Here is a 14,877-nt window from a genome sequence, read left to right on the forward strand (position 1 = left end):
CAATGGCAAGTCTGAAGATGGTTGTCTTCTGGGTTGTTGCACCATATAGTCTGGTATAAGTTTACTGACATTTCAGAGGTCCTTGCTGCAGACTACATGACGAAACAACCTGGAAGACAGCCATCTTCTATGAATTCTTTTTCCATATTGACTATTTTTCAAATTTCAAGCTAAAGTTTAATAGCATTACAACTGCCTTACATAACTGGGACTTCAGAGAGGGGTTTCAAATAGTATTTATATTACTAAACAATTTATAACTCAGTAACACATTCAGTGGATTTATTTTAAATTATTATAATACTTTATTGTTCATTTATTTCACTTAAATTACACAGTTCAAATTCATGCTTTTTAAGAAATATCAGTGTCTTAGTATAAGATCTGCAGTCCTGTCAGCCATAGCAATGAGTATAGAGTTTGGATGACCTGAAACTGGTGTCGGCATTACACTGGCATCCATGACACGGAGACCATGCAAACCTCGCACTCTGTAATGACAAAATAGTATACTTCAAACAGCAGCCATAAAAATAAACTGAATAATTGTTTTAATATCTTCAATGTTGATATATGAAAGAAGCTAGATTTTTAAATTGCATTGTTAATAAAAACTCGTGTCCCTCCCTCACAAGTACTCATAATATAAAATGTAATTTTACATGTAAGACTTCACCATTTGTCAACACCAACTTTTCATTCATCCATGTTAATTTGCTGTAGGTTTTGCAAGTAATACTTCAGCTACTGTATATAATTTTGAAATAGTAAAAGTGTCTGTATGTGGCTTTCAGTGGTTTTAATAGAGCAAGTAATATGATGCTTCCCTGAATGCAAGTCTCAATTTCCTGTGGCATGCATTTTGTTTCAGTAGCACCAATTGGTGTAAAGTGGAGGATTGAAATTAGGTAAGTTTAATGTAATAGATTAATACTTTTGAGGTCGGTCACATGAATTCTTGTGTTGTTTCTTTTTACGAGAGGTAACAATTTATAAACTAATAGTCTAAAGTTTGTGTACGATTCACTTTTCTGGATCCAAATTCTCTAGAATGTTACACATGGTAAAGTAACATACAAATACCTCAGTTGTGGATCCACAACAGTTGTTTTATCATGAGGACTTCCCATCTTACAGGTACCACCAGGATGATAGCCTGTGATAGCTGCAGTGCGAATTATACATTCCAAGTATGACTGGTTTTGCGGATCCACTTCTAAGTGCTGGCATTCTTCCAGCTGAGGGAGGTGAAGTTTGGCACCCAGATGCTGGAAAGGCTGGCTTGAAGACAAGCTTATAGCCAGTTTCACAGCTGTGGTAAATATATTTTTGAGTCACAGTCCATGAGAAGAAATTCCTCAACTTCTATGTAACCCAAAGTTTCATTACTGTGTTTATCTATCCTTAGACACCTGCAAATCTTGTCCCCACACATCCTGTTTCTTCAACATCCATTTTAATATTATCCAAGCTATGCCAAGGTCTCAAGTAACCTATGTCCTTCTGATTTTCAGACAAATCTGGTATGGATTTCTCATCTCCCCCATGTATACATGGCTCACTGATCCCATTATCTTTGATTTGAACATACTAATATCATCTTCTGAAGAGTACAAATTATGAAGCTGCAGAGTTTTTGAACTTTTCCCATTGTATGATATTCTAAAAAAAACATCCAAAACTGTATCTATTTTCATCCTCAAGTGTAGGTGTAAGAGGGGCACCTCAGTCACTGTGATTAAGTTTGGCTCTTTCAAATGGATCCAACTGAGTAGGTACCCATTTTCCCTACACCTGAGAATGAAATCATAGTTTTTTATTATTTTTTTCCCTTCAGAATACCAGAAAATAGTCTAAGTCCAAAAATTCAGTGATCAAGATAGTAATAGATCATTGTCAGAATGCTTTAGCATCAACGTGGAGTTCCTCATTATGTAATTTACTCCAACTTAATTTTATTTCTTCTCTCTTAGATCTAAGTATTTTCCTCTTCTCAAGCACCCTTAATCTATATTTTTCTTTTAAGATGAGAGACAGAGTCTCTAAGTGTTTGGATAGGACACTGTAAGATTGCCTCATCTTAATCCTCTGTTAATAAAAAGTTCTTGAGAATAAACTGATACCATATCCAAAAACCTATTGCACTGTTTGAAAAAGTGAATGATTGTACTCACCGCGAATCATGCATGCTATGTCATGGGGATGTTGCAGGTACTGAGGGTCTATTACAGGTTCATTAGATGGATCAGCATCATTTAGTGTTACAATACCTCTGCTGGAAGGTAGTAGACAGGAAGCCAAGAGTACAAAGCCTTCCTGTGTCTTGTTATGGCTAAATGGAAAGAGGGCGTGGAATGTCTGCAAATGATATAAAAGATTAATCCAGTTAGAATTACTACGTTTGGAAGGACAGGAGGCTTGAAGCCCCCCCCCCCTTTTTTTTGATCGATAAATGAGAAAAAATACATTCATTTGTTTCCACACCTCTTGTTTGTAGTTTGCAATATCTCGGAATATCTTTTCGTCTGTGGAGCCAAAACCAAAGAGTAAAAGTCCAAGATCTGTTTCTGCTGTGCCCACACCAACAAGACCTGAAGAGGCTAATAACCCTGAAATTGTCAAATCAAATTCAGAAATGCTGCTTATAGATAATTTTTTATAAAAATGTAACTTAATTTAACCTAATTCAGTCTGAATTTTTAACCAGTGTAAAATTGATACTTTGATGCATCTGGGTCTGTTATGTTTCTTCTGTCCTGAAGCACATTATATAACATGGCACAACTGCTTACTGTATTGACTGATGTCTCTGACCTGGATTTGGGAATTTATGTCTTTTTATGGTTTTCTCAAATTTTCTAAGTGATATAGTATCTTAATGCATGCTATGTCAATACAGAAGTACAGAAAAGAAAATCATCTATTCTGAAACCTATTCCAGTGAACAATTTTGGTAGTTTTGTAGCCAAAGTTTGTTTATTAAAAGAAATTTATACAAAATTACCAAAGTAATTAGAAACGTGTAAGAAAAATTTTATACAACAGTAAACCAATACAGACTGTAGCATGCAGACCTAGAGGTAAAGAGAAGTTTATGTATGATCTGAAGCTTTCATGGCGACTAAGTATAATGAATTCTTTTTGGGCTACTAGCCATGTCGGGTGGTTGAATGGAGAAAACACCAACATTTTGAGAACCATCTTTGTCCTCGTTCTCAGGGTACTGAAGTTCAGTGTCCTGAGAACGAAGAAAAGTTTAGTAGGACCACTGAAAGGTTGTCATAAAACTGTAACCAGCCATGTGGCTTAATACCTGGGGGTGAGGGGTAATGATTACCACTGTGTATACACTATTACTGATTTGATTGTATTTATGTGATTATTTCACAGTCAAGTCTTTTCAAATAGAAAGACTGTCTTTCAGCTAGGAATACTTGTACATAGTGATCCAAAGTCTCTGAACTGTTCTGAAGGTGAATGAAATGAACACATAGTATCGTTGTAACACCTCCATAGAAAATATTTCTTTTTGCATATCCAAACCTTCAAAGGTGCATACAGAATAAAAAATCTGGTTAGATGAAGAAATATGCTACATTGTATGATGGAGGTTAAAAATCTCACCTTTTCCATGAATCATGTAATCCCAAAATTGATGTACTTGCTGAACCTTATTGATTGTGACACTGACTGGTGTTTCCAAGCTCACATACAGAGGCATATTGAGATGATCGTGTAGGTTGAAGCCAACGTTAAGATCTGACACAACTGGGATCTGAAACAGGTTTTCTGTTAATGCCTTTTAGTATCTAAAATAAGATTATTTAAATGACACAGTTTATGTAGTACTGAGTTAGATGTGAAGATAACTGTACATTTAAATAGTATAGGTTTTAAACTTTGTTATTCATGAATAGGGGGTTTAAACCCCCATAGTAAGGGGCTGCTAGCTAGATTTTACCTTTGAGTTTAATGGTTTACCAGTATTACAGTGTGACACATGGACAGAAGGATGATTCATATATGAAATACTACAGTGATCTGTAGTATAAACCATAATCACAGATCCATGTTGGTTCTTTACCAAGGTTTTTATTTAATTTGCCAGATCAAGAAATGATAGTAGTACATTCCTCCACTCAGATTTTACTTGTGTGATGTAGGAGGGACATGACATTGAAACTCACCCCATATTTATGTAGGTGAGCCTGTGGCCCAACTCCTGACTGGAGTAGGATATGTGGTGTATTGATGGCACCAGCACTTAACACAACTTCTTTACGACTTCTAACAAATTTTGTGGACAAGTCACCTGACATCCTCAGTTCCACTCCTTGCACTACTCTTGCATTATCAAACACCACCTGTTAATAATAACACAATTATTAACCCTTCTGAAGACTGAAACCCACTGAGCTATTTAGTACCTGCTTAGCATATTTGTTCAACTGATTGTGGTCTTTTGCCATTTTCCTTGATCCTTCAATCCTCAGTCTTCTATCAAGAATCTATAACAGGATTAAAAGTGAAAGTAAAAGATGAACAAATATGTAATTGAGCCCAAAGTACTCAGTATAGAGGAAGATATGACCAGGATTCAGTCCCCAGCAGGGGCAGATTTTTTGTATTTACAACCAAATTCAGACTGGTCTGTGTCTGACCCAATGGGTACCAGGGGTAGAGCATCCAGGGTGTGAATTTAACTACTTACCTTACTTTAAATTTGCATGCTTACCATTCTTACAAAAAAATAATGTTTTTTTATTTTGGATAACCTTGATTTATATAACTGTGACTCACAACTTGCTAATAACATGCCACTGCATACAAGCATAGATGATAAATGAGCATGAGGCATTTATCATCTTTCCTGCTACCCGTAAGAAGTTCTTGATTTGGTGGATTGACATGTGTAGTGGTGTAGATTACTTATTATGAGTGTGTGTGATGTATGGTACCTTAGTAACTCGGGTGTTCAACAGCACTTTTAAGTTGTGTTGTCCTAATGTAGGGCGAAGATATCCATCCAGACTGCTCCAGCGTTGCCCTTTGTACACCGTGCTCTGAACTGTAGAGAAACTGAGACCCTTGAATGCCATTGCTAGTTCATTACCAGCATCTATGAATGCTTTTCCAAGCACAGAGTTGCCAACATCTACATGTGAAATATGCATCCTAGGCTGGGCCTGTAACATAGTAGAAACAGTCAACACATGAAGTGTGTATGGTAAACCATTTGCTGATAGAATAATATGACTTAAAGGTATGTGTGAATATTAGAGTTATAATGGAATACCTTAACTCTTTTGCAGTTATTTTGACTCTTTTGATGAAGTGAGGTAGTGTGCAGACCTGCTGCAGACATGAGGAGGATCTGATAACTGTTGAGGCAGTATGGCTGCTTTGCAATGCATTGATACTCTGTACCTAACATCTTTGACACATAGGGCTGTAATTGTCTCAGCCCCCACCCAGTTGCCCCACTATCCTCCCAACGAGAAAAATCTTCTTCACTCCCTGTATAATGTAACATGTAGTTCATCTGCCCAGTGCCTCCTAGCCCACGACCACGTGGACATGCTGAACTCTGGAAATTTGCATTTTACATTGAATATCATATTATTATTAACTGTATTTTTGATTCCCAGAATGTAATGAACAGATTAAATTATTTTAAATTTAATTAGCTACATTTTAATTTGCAGCAGTGCATCTCTCATAACAAATTAAATACAAATTCAACATCTGTGAATGAGGTATCTTGGTTAAACACATCATCCCTTTGATTTGAACATATTTTATAAAATCAATGAGAGAAACATGTTCCCTTATCTTCCAGACAGAATTATTTTTAATTCAAAACAACATGATAAGGTTTAATTAAATGAATGTCCATAATTGAATGATGCTAAACTTTTAGTGTAATTTCTTCAGTCTCAGTCAGAATACTTACATGTCACTGGCATTAATTCTATTTGTCATACTGACCTGGTTATTGAGTCCCCAGGAGGAATGAACTTGAGACTTTGTGTGATATGCCCAGTCATGAGCGGAGCCTTGTAGCATTGGTGTAACAAGAGGAACTGAACTGAGCCAGTTGAAGTATTCTCCTGCCTCAACCAGTAATACTGAATGGTAAGGATTAGCACTCAATCTGGCAGCCAGGACACAGCCAGCAGTACCACCTCCCACTATAAATTGTGAGTACAGGTATGAATAATTACCATAGAGTGTTGGTCCTGGTCACAGATTCTCAAACAGTATCTTACAGCCCAGATGATGGATGCATTTCCTCTGAAATGTTGGTATCTACCTACAGCTTGACATGGCATACATAAGTAAAGACCAATATTCACATGTCTTGAAAAAGTTTATTAAACACTATAATTACTGTATAATTAATGTGTGTGTATAGAAACAAAGTAAATGATAAAACATCTCAAATCTGATCTTCCCATTGCATCCATGAACATATCCTGGTGTCTATCTCATGCAGAAGCAAATTACAATTGATATTTAACACTACTAGAAAAGGCCCATTTAAATTTGGTGGGAAATGATTTCTTCCATGTATTCATCATTTACCCTCTTTTTACCTTCCTGTATCCAACTTTCCTATCCTTCCTTTTCCCATGTTTGTTTACCAACCCTTCCAACTTGAAGAAGAATGAAAAATATTAGCAGTAGCATCATTCCAGCATTTTAATCACCCTGATTAGAAGTATTTCTTATTGTCTAATGGTAGCAGAACTATTTATAGACTTTAAGAAAGCCTATGGCTCAGTTAAGAGAGAAGCTGTACAATAATTTTCTTGAATTTGGTGTAGCTAAGAAGCTAGCGAGCCTAATTAAAATGTGTTTAAGTCAAACCTCTAGCAAAAGTTTTGTAGGTAAACATTTGTCCAATACATTTCCTATTTAGAATGGCCTGAAACGGAGATGCTCTATCACTGCTGCTTTTCAATTTTGCCTTAGAATATGCCATCAGGAAAGTATAAGAAAATCAGGGTGATTTGAAATTGAATGGGACACATCAACTTTTGATCTATGCTGATGACATTAATCTGTTGGGCAATAATATAAATACTATAGAAGCAAACACAGAAACACTCCTAAAGGTTAGTAGGGATGTTGGTCTAGAAATAACAGAATTCAGGACAGAACCAGAATATAAGGATAGCTAATGAATCATTTGACAACGTGACATAATTCAAGTACTTGGGGACAACACTAACACGTAAGAATGACATACATGACAAAATCAAGAACAGATTAAATTCAGGGAATTCTTGCTGTCATTCAGTCCAAAATCTTATTTGTCCTCCTGTCTCATACCAAAAAAATCAAAGATTAAAATATACAAAAGTGTAATTTAGCCATTTGTGCAGTATGGGTGCAAAACTTGGTCTCTCACTCTAAGGGAGGAACATGAATTGAAGGTTTTTGAGAACAGAGTGTTGAGGAAGAATGGACCTAAGAGGGAGGAAGACAGATTATGGAGAAGACTGCATAATGATGAGCTTCAAGGCCTGTATTCCTTACCTGGTATTGTTAGGGTGATTAAATCGAGGAGGATGAGGTTGATAGGACATGCAGCACGCATGGGGAGGGGAGGGGTGTTTACATGGTATTGGTTGGGAGGCCTGAAGGGAGGAGACTGCTGGGAAGACCTAGTTGTAGGTGAGAGGCTAACATTAAGATGGACCTTCAGGAGATAGGAATCGATGCAGCAAACTGGATGCAGCTAGCTCGGATAGAGTTCGGTGGTGGACTTTTGTCAATGTGGTGATGAACCTTCAGGTTCCATAAAGAAAGTGGGCTCATCTTTGACAAGTCAAGTATACAATCGACTTTCAAAGAATTTTCTGCACGACAGAGTGAGTGAATGGTAGCAGCACTTGTAAAATAGACAATTCTGCCATCTAATTTCATTGCTGAGTAGAGTCATATAAAACACACACAGTCACTCAACCATAAACTGCATTATATTATACAGATATAGATTACAGCTTATAATATTCAACATCGTCATAATTCTTACCTATGATATAATCATAGTGAGACTCTGGCATCTCAATAATACCACGTTGAGAGCTAATTCTTGAAGACCAGACCACAAGCCCCAACATTACACCAACCATCAGAGTCATTATCATACTATACACTGAAACAATATAAACTAGTACAGGTATTTGCTGTTGATGTGCAACAGATTTACTTATGCATATATTGCAGGGATGCCATTGACATTGATATTTTAGTTCATTATTGATATCTTATATTTTGTTTATGTCAGTATTGTTATATTTAAATAAATGTTTAATATTACATTGTCTATAGTAAATGCCCCTTAGAGTTAACTGAATGATTGCTGGTCCAATTGCCTTCACTACTAATGCTGATTTAACCACATAGCAAGCCAAAAACATTTGGGTGAAACACATCAAAATATCAGTAGTAAATGTTCCAGTCTGGATTAACAGTGCACTGCCAGTCTGCTAAAACTGGAGGAATATAAAAGAAATGTTTTACTGTATAACACAACAGCAGCATATTATTATTGTTGTTGCATGCAACTGTGGCATGTGTGCAGTAGCCTGTTCTCTAACATTCCCAAGTGAAATTAGAAGAATCTTAGTCATCAAGAATGGTGTCATACAGCCTACAACTCCTGATAAATATCTGGAAAGGTGTGAAGCATTGCAGCACTTTCGTGGACCATATATGCTCATATAAAAGTGCATGGGCCATACAGCATGAATTATTGTTACTGTTATGACATACCTCATCATTGTGTTTGCCCAAGTATTAAACTTTGTACTTCCATTTCATAATTAAAATTACTTTTTGTTCAGTTTTTAAAAGATTTACTTTTGCATAAAAACCACAGCAATCAGCCCTCTGAACACCATACATGGATATTTCTATATTTGTTGGTTCTCAGTTGAGTTTACTTTTTTCCCTCTGTGCCCCTCTTCATTTAGCCATATAACCTTATCCTTCATCTTCCTATATGTAGTCTTGGCTTTATTTATGTCTGAATGTGTCCTTGGTATTACCTTCTCATTCACATGATGTTGACCGAACTGCCACCAGCATTCTTCACATGAAAATAACCACTGCCACCGGGTAAAAACCCATTTGCAGTCAAATAAATAATAATAATAAATAATAACTTACTGAATCAATTTACACTTGGTAACAAGAAGGCTGATTTATAATCATGATTAAAATTCCAGCCAGACCAGTCTAGTCCACAACCTTCCACCCTATTTCCTTGCAACCAAAATTTTGTATGCATTTTTAATTTCCCACATGTTACATGCCCTGCCCATCTTACTCTCATTGATTTCATTATCCAAATATTTCAGGTGTACAAATTATGAAGCTCCTTATTTTTCAACTTTCTCCATCCTCTTGCCACTTCATTTGTCTCACAATTGTTGGGTCCATATATTCTCAGCACCATGTAATCAGATGTCATCATTCTATTTTCCTCCCTTGATGTGAGAGACCAAGTTTCACACCCATACAAAACAACAAGTGAAGTTACAGTTTTGTATATTTTATTCATTGTATGTTCACATCACAGAGGCAGCAAGCATTCTCCCAATTTAATCTGCTCTTAATTTCTACATGTATGTCATATGTTTCAAAATTCAATGTTTATTGAGGGCTGATGATTGAGGCAGTATGTTCCTTTGAAATGCTGGTGTCTACCTACAAATTCATATAGCATTACAACATGGAAGACTGACATCAACATCATCATAAAAACCTCAAATCTCATATCATTGCTTGTTGGCAATTAATTTTAACAATTATCAATGAAATGGCATCCCTAAAATACTTTGTTTATTACTCACATGCTTGATTTGACAGTAGAGATGACACTTTTCCCATCTTGTGTGTTCAGTTTTCAACCTACAATTCTTCAAAAGGTTTCTGAAATGTGTGACTATGACTAGAGCATACATAAGGCTTCTGACAGCCATAACAAGATATATGAGACATGAAGCAACTCAGCAGGATTAATTCCCAGTATTACTAAATACTACAATAGCAGCAGCAGCAACACAATGAAGGCTACACATTGATTTTTCCTCCCCTCCTCATGATTCAAAAAGCAGTATCTTTGAACTCTGACATATCTGTTGACCCTAATTAACTCTTAAGTGCTCATAAAGATAAAAAGCTGTGCTAACAGTGCTCTTTCATTTGTACACACTACAAACTCACTGTTATTCTGTTCCAAGTTATGTAATGTATGACTAAGATTTCTATAAAGTAGTGATGGTCTGATGTGCTGACATTTTAGTTTCAGAAGATTGTATAAGCAAAGTTTGAGATGTATTAGCTCTACAATTTATCTGTAACATAACAAAATTACACAAGATTAAAAGTTTTGTGACTTCATTTCATTCAGGCAATTACAGAAAATACCTTGAAATAGATCTTGTTTCCTCCTATCTTTTATGCAGCACAACTTTCACTTGATATAACATTGTTTAATAAAAGCTCAGAAATTCAATTTTATAGTTGTCTTTTTAATTCATCATGTTATGTAATTCCTTCCTGGCAATCTTTAAAGATGCCTCACTTATTAACTGTCTAGAAACAGGTTAGAATACTATACAAAAGTACCAATAGGATAGTCATTTATGATATGTAGTAGCTAGACTGTAGCTCATCTAATCTAGTCTAGTATTCTTTCATACCCTGATCAGTGGATTCCGAAGTGACCTTTCCTTTATTGCTCAGGCAGTCAACCATGAAGCTAACTATCAACTGTAATAAATTTCTAACATGCAAGACTTTCTTTATATCCTCTGAAACCTGTTTCATGGTGCTTAGATACAGCAAGTATTATTCCTTTGAAGCAAAAGCTCGCCTAAACATTATTTAATAATTCAGACCATACCCTAAAAGAAAACATAACTTCTACATTGCAAAGTAGAGTAGAGTAGAGTTTATTTACATTCCATAGATCCTTCTTAGGATTCAACCAAAGGATGTAGATCATGTCATTTCATACAATATACATAAACTTCAGAACTTTCAACACAAGTACAAGAATGTATTTCATATATCAATGTACATAAACTTCAGATTCTGCAATACAAGTATGAAAAATAATTTTACAAATTAATATACATAAACCTCAGAATTTTAAATTTTAAATAGAAATACAAAACTTGCTTTACGTACAGATTATAGATATACATAAAGCTTAAAAATTTTCAGCAGAGATGAAATCATCTAAAGAATAGAAAGAGTGAGTGAAGAGGCAATCTTTCAATGCACGCTTGAATACCTTTATATCATAATTCAGACTTTTAATTGTTGATGCAAGATTATTAAATAACTTGATACCTGTATAGTACACTCCTTTTTGATATATGGTAAGATTAGCATTTGTTTACGTCTTGTATTTAAATTATGTACATCTGTATTTCTTTTAAATTTATCCAAGTTTTCCACCACAAAATGATAGCAAGCAGAGTATAAATTCACTTGCAAGTGGAAGTATATTAAATTTATGAAATAATTTTCTACATGATACCCTGCTTTTGACACCTGCCATTATTCTAATTATTTTCTTTGTTACTGTCTGTTGAATTTCCCCAAAAGATTAATCCATATGACACTACAGAGTGGAAGTAAGCAAAGTAAACTAGCTTTAAAGTATCTATTGTCATGAGTGGTATGACTGTTCTCATGGCAAAGCATGCAGAGCTTAATTTGGGAATAATATACTCAATGTGTTTCTTCCAATTTAAGGTATTGTCAACTTGTAAGCCAAGGAATTTGTTTGTTTCAATTTCCGCAATTAGTCAAACATTGACCTGGAATTAAGAAAGATTTTTCTGAAGTTATATGTTTGGAGCACAGCACTATATGGAAGCGAAATATGGTCAGTGGAAAAGCCAGAAAGAATGATAGAAGCATTTGAAATGTGGTGCTATAGAAGGATGTTGAAAATTAAGTGGACTGATAAAGTACAAAATGAGCTGGTCTTGGACAGGATAGGAGAAGAAAGAAGTCTATAGAAAAATCTTACAAGAAGAAGAGATAGGATGGTGGGACACATTCTGAGGCACCCAGAATTGGTTAATTTGGCAATGGAAGGAACAGTTGAAGGTAAGAATAGGGGGAGACAAAGATTGGAATTTGTGACGCAGATTTTTGAGGATGTGGGTTGCAAAAAATATGTGGAAATGAAGAGATAGGCGAAAATGGAAGACCACGTCAACCCAGTCGAAAGACTGATGACAAACAAACAAAAAACAACAACAATGTCTTGTACTTAGTAACAAGTTTTATGAAGATTTCTGTCTTCTGGGTTGTTGCGCTGTGTAGTCTGGTCGATCTTAACCAACGTTTCAGAGGTCATACTGCCTCCGTCATCAGGGCGATTCAAAACCCTGATGACAGAGGCAGTATGACCTCAGAAACATTGATAAACATCGACCAGACTACACAGCACAACAACCCAGAAGACAGAAATCTTCATACTCACCGCTGTGAAAACCTCAGATCTTACATAAGTTTTATGAAGTTTGTTTTTTTCAAAATTTAGTGTCAGTTTGTTAGCTCTAAACCATTTGTTTATGTTGGCAAAGACATCATTCATGATATTTTCAAGATAGCCCAATTCTGAGTGTGTAATAATGATACTTGTATCATCAGCAAAAAGAATAGGTCTGGATATAGAGTTTATAGTTGCCGTCAGGTCATTGATATATATGAGGAAAAGCAAGTGTCCAAGAACTGAACCTTGTGGCGCTCCGTGATTTATGATACCCCATTCTGAATAGTTATTATGATTGGTATGGGGCTTTTAATTTATACTTTCTGCCTTCTATTATTTAGGTAGGATTTAAACCATTGTTCTTCTATATCTCGAATTCCATAAAATTTCAGTTTCATTAGTAATATTTCATGGTTTACACAATCAAATTCCTTGGCTAGGTCACAAGATATTCCACCCACATGCATTTTATTGTTAAGGGCACATACAATTTCATTAGTGAAACTAAATAGAGCCTTTTCTGTTGAGAGATTTTTTTCTAAATCCAAATTGTTCCTCTACAAGGATGTTGTTTAAGTTTAAGAAATTATTTACTCTCTTGCACATAACTTTCTCAAAAATTTTAGAAAATGTTGTCAGCAGTGAAATAGGTCTGTAGTTAGATATGCAGGATTTTTCACCCTTTTTATATAGTGGTTTTACTTTTGAATATTTAAGTCTTTCAGAAAACATTCCTACAGCCATTGAATGATTACAAAGATAACTTAATGGATACTTATATAATCTACGCAAGATTTAAGTACTTTAGATGAAATTCCATCATAACCACATGAATTTTGACGTGAGAGAAGTTATTATACTTTTAATTTCATTTGGTGTGGCAGGAATAAGATTAATATTCAGAAATGAATTAGGAATTGCTTTAGCCAAGAACTTCATTGCATTTTCGGTTTTTGGGGTTATGGTATCACTGCTGTTCATTCTTTCTACAATCGTTAAAAAGTAGGTATTAAAATAGTTAGCTATAAGTTTAGGATAATTTACTCTATTATTATTTATCATTATTGATGGACTTTCAGTGTCTCTAGATTGTTTGGCAGTTTCCTTTTTTCACAATTTTTAAAACAGTTTTTACTTTATTTTCAGACTGTACTATCAATTTATTCTTTGATGACTTGAGATAAAATTTTGCAATATTTTCTATAGTGTTGCTACTGTAGTGGGTTATTACTAGGCCCGCTATTTAGGTAAATAGCTCACTTATATTTACATGATGTTTCCATGCCTTTAGTTATCTATACATTGGTTTCAGACAATTCTTTCTCTGGTTTAGTAGGAAAACTGGAAATGTGTTCTAACCTGTAACTATCTACAAAAATATTATCAATGGCAGAGTTGGAGCTGTTTTGAATTCTTATGGGAAAACTAACTGTAGGTGTAAGACTAAAAGTTGCTAAAAGAGAATTTAGGCATCACTTACAGCAGCTTTCAGAGAGATAGTCAATATTTATATCCCCACAGATGACAAATTTTTTTTTGGTTTCTAAAGGTAGTCCATAATGCCTTGTTAATAAATGTTTCAAAGCCACCTGTTGCAGCTCTGTATATTGCTAAAAAACATAATTGTGAAAAATTTGTATCAAATTGTACAGAACAGCATTGTATATCCTGCTCTTTGCAAAATTGCATTATCTCTATCTGGCTAAATTTTTGATTATTTTTAACAAATATACTCACTCCTCCTCTAGCTAAATTTCTCCTGCAAAAGCTACTTGCTAGTGTGTAATTGTCTAAATTTACCTGTAAGATATCTGGTGCTTTCAAATGATGTTCAGTTAGACAAAGAATATGTGATAATTGGGCATTTTTAAGATAAATTATAAATTCTTCAGTTTTCGGAAGTCCTCTTATGTCCAGGAGATTTTCTTTCTGGGTGGTCTCTAAGTTTTGGGTTGAAAGGCCACTAATGTTCTGATGATATAAGATGAAATTTTTATTTTGATTGTGATCTAAATTTAGAAATGGCTTATCTACAGTGACTTGGGCTTTAACCACAGTATCGATTTCCGTAGGTACATAGGGGGCAGAAAATTATTATAAGATTTATATTTTGCTAATGCACCTACATGGCATATAGACGGGCAGCATAACTGTTTTTTAAGCGATGTATAAATTAATTTAGCGCTGAAAGCTGTATAACCTGCAACAAGCGAAGAGGCAAAGGCTTTAATACAAATGTATTCCGGTTAAGGTTATCTGTGGTCACTCTTCCCAAACACGTACGATACCACTACAACCTTTTTTAAACGAAAATCTCAGAACAACATACCTACTGCCATCTACAG

At 35.1% G+C, this 14,877-nt stretch overlaps 1 protein-coding gene across 10 annotated transcripts; it reads right to left on the reverse strand.

Moving 5' to 3' along the window:
• Window positions 1-281: 281 nt before the first annotated feature.
• On the reverse strand, window positions 282-14,832 carry ninaG (neither inactivation nor afterpotential protein G). Of its 10 annotated transcripts, none has more exons than XM_022082169.2 (12): window positions 14,659-14,832; window positions 9,867-9,945; window positions 8,042-8,164; window positions 5,989-6,191; window positions 5,297-5,587; window positions 4,959-5,186; window positions 4,188-4,364; window positions 3,625-3,775; window positions 2,485-2,609; window positions 2,175-2,358; window positions 1,084-1,312; window positions 282-491 (listed from the first exon to the last, which is right to left on the reverse strand). In XM_022082169.2, the coding sequence occupies exons 2-12, from the start codon at window positions 9,901-9,903 to the stop codon at window positions 365-367; spliced, it is 1,875 nt and encodes a 624-aa protein (XP_021937861.1). In that variant the 5' UTR covers window positions 9,904-9,945; window positions 14,659-14,832; the 3' UTR covers window positions 282-364. The 10 variants fall into 10 exon arrangements, with proteins under 10 accessions (XP_021937861.1, XP_021937817.1, XP_021937852.1 ...); XM_022082125.2 differs by having other exon boundaries at window positions 8,042-8,179; window positions 9,867-10,370; XM_022082160.2 differs by having other exon boundaries at window positions 14,333-14,832.
• Window positions 14,833-14,877: the final 45 nt, after the last annotated feature.

Source organism: Zootermopsis nevadensis, unplaced genomic scaffold (genome assembly GCF_977971745.1).
Source record: "Zootermopsis nevadensis isolate Lab colony 2312 unplaced genomic scaffold, Znev_1.0 Znev_ptg000061l, whole genome shotgun sequence".
Classification (NCBI taxonomy): domain Eukaryota; kingdom Metazoa; phylum Arthropoda; class Insecta; order Blattodea; family Termopsidae; genus Zootermopsis; species Zootermopsis nevadensis.

Excerpts from the sequence above, each read along its gene's own strand:
- ninaG (XM_022082125.2), bottom strand. The coding sequence starts at position 9,903 with ATGGGAAAAGTGTCATCTCTACTGTCAAATCAAGCAT. Across the intron at positions 4,365-4,958 it reads TGAACACCCGAGTTACTAAG|GTGGTGTTTGATAATGCAAG; the intron begins GTACCATACATC and ends TATTATTAACAG. Across the intron at positions 2,610-3,624 it reads TTACATGATTCATGGAAAAG|GGTTATTAGCCTCTTCAGGT; the intron begins GTGAGATTTTTA and ends TGACAATTTCAG.